This window comes from Kryptolebias marmoratus, linkage group LG19 (assembly GCF_001649575.2).
Source record: "Kryptolebias marmoratus isolate JLee-2015 linkage group LG19, ASM164957v2, whole genome shotgun sequence".
Classification (NCBI taxonomy): Eukaryota; Metazoa; Chordata; class Actinopteri; order Cyprinodontiformes; family Rivulidae; genus Kryptolebias; species Kryptolebias marmoratus.
In genome coordinates this window covers 22923117-22930044 of record NC_051448.1, presented here as the reverse complement: position 1 = coordinate 22930044, position 6928 = coordinate 22923117, and the positions used below count along the sequence as shown (strand labels likewise).

Here is a 6928-nt window from a genome sequence, read left to right as displayed (position 1 = left end):
TATTTATATTTAAAAAGTGCATTAGCAAGATGTGTAATTTATTTAAAGCTATTAAATAATACTTGTTTGACCATGTGACTTAGAGATGAACACAGAGAAGGAATGAAGGAGACAGACATGAGGTCAATGATCAGCTGCTGTAGAGGAGAGCAGAGATGATATCAGGTAGGAATAATTCAGCTGTGAGGCCACAAAAACCTAGATGCCCAGGAGGATTTGAATTTCTGCTGACCACCACTGTGTCCTTTTGGGAAAATTAGTGCAGGCAGACATGGCAAGTCAATCACCAAAATTGGACAATAGAAAATTGGAAAAACGTTGCCTGGTCTGATGAGTCTCGATTTCTGGTGCGACATTCAGATGATAGGGTCAGAATTTGGCGTCAACAACAGGAAACCATGGATCCATCCTGCTTTGTATCAACGGTTCAGGCTGCTGGTGGTGGTGCAGTGGTGTGGAGGATATTTTCCTGGCACACTTTGGGCCCATTAGTACCAACTGAGCCTCGTGTCAACGCCACAGCCGACCTGAGTATTGATGCTGACCATGTCCATCACTTTATGACCAGAGTGTACACATCTTCTGATGGCTGCTTCCAGCGGGATAACGCTCCATGTCATAAAGCCTGAATCATCTCAGACTGGTTTCTTTAACATGACAATGAGTTCACTGTACTCGAACGGCCTCCACAGTCACCAGATCTCAATCCAATAGAGCACCTTTGGGATGTGGTGGAACGGGAGATTAGCATCACAAATCTGCAGCAACTGCATGATGCTATTATGTCAATATGGACCAGCCTCTCTGGGGAATGTTTCCCCTATGCCACAAAGGATTAAGGCAGTTTTGAAGGCAAAAGGGGGTCCAAGCTGGTACTAGCAAGGTGTACCTAATAAAGTGGCTGGTGAGTGTATATAACAACCAGATTTCACTGCTGTAGCAGACAATGAGGGGTAACTACACTGTACAGAACAATCTGTTGTGAAACAATTACTGAAATTGGTTTTGTTTTTATTTTAGAAAAATTACAATAAAAGCTAAAAAAATGATAAACACGTGCAATTAATTTTGTTTAGAGTTGTGTGAATTAAATTTGACATTTTCTATACATAAAATAGGACACTGGAAAAATGTTGTGACAGAAGACATGAAGCTCTTGTTCTTTTAAACTTGTGGTTGTGACAGTGATGTCCTCACTTCTAAATTAGGTCAATAATTGTTACTTTTATAAACTAGGTCAAACTCATTATCTGCCTACAACAAAACAAAATTATTAGATTTTTGCTTGGATATGAAACAGTTTGTTTAAACCAGCCCTACTTTGCAGCAATTCCCATGGAAAGTTTTCAATTTGGAATATTTCCAAAATTCCCCACTTTAACTTTCAATAAAAAGTTAAACAGGAAATGGAAATTTCCTGACCATTTGCCACCTGAGTCACAGCACACAATGCTTCTGAAAGTTGGAACCTGCGAGGATAAAGCCTTGATTGAAACAATGCGTTTCCTGATGATCCCAGGCCCGGAGCATTGCAGAGCTCTGAGTGCTCCGAGAGGAAAGCCGTCACAACAAACAATTAAGGCTAAGCCCGGTGGTAGGTGGCTGATCGCCGGCTGACCGTGATTTAGCAAAAAAAAAAAAAAAAAAGAAGATTAAAGTTGACAGGAAAGTTGAAAATATGGCTATTTATTATGTGATATTGTAAGATATTTGTGTCAAATATTTACACAACTACAGTTTTACAAAAAGGCACTTTTGAAATACTCTTTTAAACAAAAAAATACAATTAAAATAAATAAATATGCACGGTCCACGCCAAGTTACTAGGAGGTGCACAACCACGCAACGAGACACCACGCGGGGCCTCACACAGGGGCAGGGACAGCGCGATTGCGTCACTGTTGGTGCGCGTACCCTTGCGCGGTGAGGTAGATAAAGGCAACGGTTTTGGGGTGCGGGTGGAAAAAAACGTGTATAAAAAAATTACGTGTTTATAATAAACAAGTGGCGCTTAGCCTGGCGACTCACCTGGCATATAATATACTGGGGGAAACCCTGATTACTGTCAGCTCAGATATGAAATTTACCTGGCCATAGCGTTGCTCTTTTAAACAAAACCCTAATGGAACCCTAAATAATACTTTTAACCCAGAAAAGGCCAAGCACCCGTGGAGCATCTGATGACCCGACGCTGGTGCATCAGTGAAGCTTTAGGCTCACAGCCAAGAACAACAAACCAGATCAACATGAGGTGCAGCAGGAAACCACCAGTGTCAGGAAGATAAAGAAACAAGATGGGCTAAAGAAACACATTAGGGTCATGGAGTGGCCCGTCTCCAGAAGTTGGTCTTATAGAAAACCTGTGCAGAAAACGGAAGCTTTCAGTTGTCAGGCAGCAGCCAAGAAAACTGAAGGGTTTAGAAAGTTTCTCCAAAGAGAAGTGGGCCAAACCCCTCCTGAGATCTGTGCAAACTGCTGCAAAATGACCGTACTGCTACCAAATAATAAGTTGTGTTCTGCTTGAGGAGCAAATAGTTTCTTCACTCAATGACACGCAAATCGGTTTGTAACTTTTATCTAATCTTTTCAGTTGATATTCTGTCTCTTTAATAAAAGGAAACTACCATAAAAATATAGATTGTTCATTTCTTTGTGAGCACATTTACAAAATCAGCAGGTGATCAAATCGTTATTTCTCCCACCACACATGTGCAACAATGAATGAAGAACGAACTGTCGAAAGAAATTATGTAGTCTGTGTTTTTCATTTATTAACACAAGCTCTTCAGCTCACAAACAGCAGCTCAGAAGACCTAAATCTGCTCCCTGTGAGAGCTCTGCCTGGTTCTGTTCGCCACCTTGTTCCACAGTACAGGAGGTTATCTGGGTACAGGTATATCTGCTGTTTTAAGATTCACAAAAAGTCATGCAGTGAAATGAAAAATTCCTTTAAAAAAAGCTGTTCCAGAAACCAGCTTTGTTTATGACAGTATTGTATTTATCATCAACAGTTTTCGGGGATCACTTACTTCTTGTACAGCACAGCATCAGGCTTTTTCAGAGAATACTGAAACAGAAGAAATAATAAATCATACATGAGATCTTCATGACAAATCCGTCATTGCTCATCATCAAACTCTTATCACTGTTCTGGCTGAAATCCTCCTCATAGTTCTGATAATCTGTGACAGACATCCTGAGAAACATTCCAGATGGGAGTTTTCTGTGCTGCAAATCTGGTGCACTTCTTCCAGGGATGCATATCACTGTGGCAACAGATGTGAGGTAAGTCTGCACTTGTAACCATCTCCAAACCAAACAAAAGAAAATCCTCAACATCTGGGTTTTTAACGATACATTCAGTAAACAAGGTCAGGGTTAGGTTCAGGAGAATGAGACAAGATTTAAACAATATTTTTAGGAAAGCTTCAAAGATGAAATATAGGCCTATAGTATACAAAATTAAATCCTTTAATCCTTTAAGGTTTTGCCACAAACTCAACTCAGAGGCCTCTCTCCTTTCTGATTTCTCATGAGTTCTTTCGGACCTTAGAACGATGCTTCAACACATGACCTTTGACCTTCCCGTTAAAGCAGCGTCACCCTCGAAGTCAGTGCCTTAGACTGTTGTCTTTAAAAACACTGTGAACTTCAGTCTTTTCCATTTAAAAAATATTACTGATCTATAAAAGATTTCCTGTTTTCCACATACGGAACTTGAGCACATTACAGATAAAATGAGGTCAAACCTACATCACATGAAAGAGTTTAAAACAATGAAAATCAATGAACTGAAAACAGTTTTACTCTGCGGTTCAGGGCCTATGTGTCAGAAAATAAATGGAGACTTTTGCAATAATCATTTGGTTTTTTGTTTGGAGCAGAGAGCATTTAAAAGCAGTCAGTGTTCCCACTGCAGAAGAAATTCAACTTTTTTCCAAGCAAATGTCTGAACGGTCTGATTCCATGAAAATTGTCGACAACATCAGCAGAAACTCTGCCACATCTCCATGCTTTACTGTAAAAACGTCCAGGGCTGCTGCGACCTGTCGCCCTATTTGATGCTGTTGGTTTTTGATAATCTTTTAATTTCTTAATCATTTCAACTGAAATAAGTTTTTTCTCCACACACTAGTACATGCTGTTTACAGCAGCTCAGAAAAACAGAGTCCACGGGTGCAGCAGTTTCCAAACAAGTTATAAAAGGTTTTAGCCCTAATGTCTGGAAGTACTTTAAGTCATCTGACAATAAAACGATGGTTTGTTCATGTCAAGGTGCACACAGCAGGAGCTGCTGACAAGCCAGCAGGAAAACAAACCCACTGCATGTTTTTTTTATCTGCTAAATGCACTTCATGAGGTTAGACAGGCTGACTGATACTTCTCACAGTGAGGAAATGTTCGACAACACTTTCAGACTGAAATTTGGGCTCTTGCTCAGTAACTCAGCTGATGTTAGATCAAGTTTTGGTCCTTCATCAAGATCTGATTCTCCACTAGCTTCACCGTGTTTTCTGCTTATTCTCTGTTGTTTCGAGCAACAATATTTAAGTGAAATGCTGAAAGCTCCTTTTGCCTGTTTTTTTGTTCATTGTAAAGGAGAAACACATCCTTGTGGGTGGAAATCTATGATATCTATGTAGGGAAACGGATCTCAACACAACAATGTTTTACCACACAAGCGTTATGTATATTACCCCCCCCCCCTATTTAAACATATTTAATTGTGCAAATAATGTTAATGTTTAAATGAATATAAGTGAAATCTGACAAATAATTTATAAATCATGCAATTAATAAATGCCAACCACATATATGTGAGAAGTGTAGTTAGGTTAAAAGAACATTTATCAGAGTTCAGTCATTATTCCATTTCAAATATTTTATTTGTTTCTCCTCTTTCTGAAGGTAAAACCATGTGACTGAATTCCTGCAGGAGTTCTCACTTCAGTTGCTGCAGTTCTTACCAATAATATCCTTACAATGTGCTGAACATGAAACTTTGGAACTTTAAATTAGTAGTTTGTACTTTCATTTGTAAGTCTTGTTTATATTTTATTTTGCAGGATACTGTAAATGCCAACACTTACTGGTATAAATGAAATGAACAAAAATAAAGCCATTGATTTTGATCTTTGGAAGAACATTAGTTGTTTAGATTCAATCCAAATAAAAACAGCTGTTGGTGACAGGCCTAATAAGTTCCTGCACAGGTTACTCACGATGTCTTTGAGGGCTTCAGTGACGATCTGACTGGTGTTCCCTCCTTTCATAATCATGGCACGCTTAACGTCTTCGGTCAGTTTGGGGGCTCTGCTCTCCATGAAGCGCTTCGAGCGTCTTGTCTTCGGTTTCCTGAGGAGACAAACAAGCCAAGGGAGAGCTGACAAGGTGCCACAGCTGGAAATAATCAATAAGCTGCGTAAAACTGAACGTTAAACTAGGTCTGTTCCTCTCAGCGCTGACTCAGCTGCCATCTTGGCTCCAAGCACCGAATTTGTGATTTTCCTACCTGGCAGGGCCGTCCTGGAAGAATAATCTGCTCCGGTTAGAACAACTTTTCGTACAACCTCACAGATCATTACTTCATGTTTTCTGTGGTAAGTTGTTTATAAACAAACAACTTACTGATATTATTATAACCACTAAAAAAAGCTTCTGAACATCTGTAAAAGAACATTTGCTAAAAGTTTCATGGCAAACCCCAATACAAAATATGTATAAATTATGCTAATCTTTGTGACAACTTCTCACATTGTTCCAAAGGAAATTCAAGATATTTATTAGCCCAAAAAAATTGTTTTAAAAAGATGCAACTTTCCTGCTTTTTAACCCAGACACATGAACTTGGTGTCATTTAAAAGTTATTTGGTTTTTATTATAAACCTCTCCTGAACATGGTAGCATACCTAGCTGCACGTCTCAGCGAATGAAAATTAAACAAAAAATCACTTTTATTCTCTGTCAGACCATTTCCAGCGTTTGTATTTTTATATTTTTATAATTTTATATTTTATATTGTTAATCTATCTTGTATAAAGCTATGTTTGACAAAGAAACACCAGTTCAAATTTACTCCATTGTCTGAGGCTTAGAGAGAATCGAGACCAACATGAATCAGGTCCCAGCAGCGCCTGAGGAATAAACACATCCAGCTAACTTCAGCTAAAGTTCGCCGCTAGCTTCACGAACTCGAGGAGGAGACATTGGAGAACATTCATTATTAATTACTTACACGATTCCGTCTAACTGTGTCATTTTGGTTCCTGTTTCAAATACTTCTGGTGATTATTGGGGCGCTCGTGCCGCTGTAGAACCCACGTGAAACCCAGCAGCGGAAGACAACACGAGGCGGGTCTTCTTCTGTGGTGCTGAACGGTTGGAGGTTTCCTGTTGTTTCGGTGTTAGCGCCACCTAGTGTCCAAGCGGCGCCTCACTCCGAATAGATTACATTTCTCCAAAAATCAGGAAGAAAAAAAGCAACCTTTACAGTTTTGGATTAAAAAGTAAAATACAACTCTTGTAAACAGCAGATGAAGTTAGACGACTTTACAAAAACCGTGCAGTTTGAGGCGTGACAGAAAAAGATGGGCCTTCCACCAGGAGCAGGAAAAAAAAACCTGCACTGGTTTTGACCATCAGGTGGTGACATGTTCAAAAAACCTGGTGGTCATACTGATTCTTTTCAGTACCTTTAATAACTCTACTCAGAGTTTTATTTGTACCTTTTTTGCTGTTGTTACCTCCACAAGACTACTCAAAAAGTTACAAAATTCATGAAATTTTCATGAAACGTCAAACACTACAAGGAACAAGTGATTACATTTTGGTGGTGATCTGGTTAAAGTTTGAAATCAAATGTCACAGTCACAGATCAGCTTGTGCTGAAACTACGCAACCATGTAATGGAGGGAAATTAAACTCTACA

At 39.3% G+C, this 6928-nt stretch overlaps 1 protein-coding gene across 1 annotated transcript in view; it reads right to left on the bottom strand.

Annotated features, from left to right (window-relative positions):
* The window catches only part of rpf2 (ribosome production factor 2 homolog), a 26083-nt gene extending 19705 nt beyond the window's left edge, over window positions 1-6378 (bottom strand). The window contains exons 1-3 of the mRNA XM_017434114.3: window positions 6236-6378; window positions 5223-5355; window positions 3030-3067 (exon numbers count right to left, since the gene is read on the bottom strand). Coding sequence (XP_017289603.1) covers window positions 3030-3067; window positions 5223-5355; window positions 6236-6258 — 194 coding nt within the window. The 5' untranslated portion in view covers window positions 6259-6378. The remainder of the gene's footprint in view (window positions 1-3029; window positions 3068-5222; window positions 5356-6235) is intronic.
* Window positions 6379-6928: the final 550 nt, after the last annotated feature.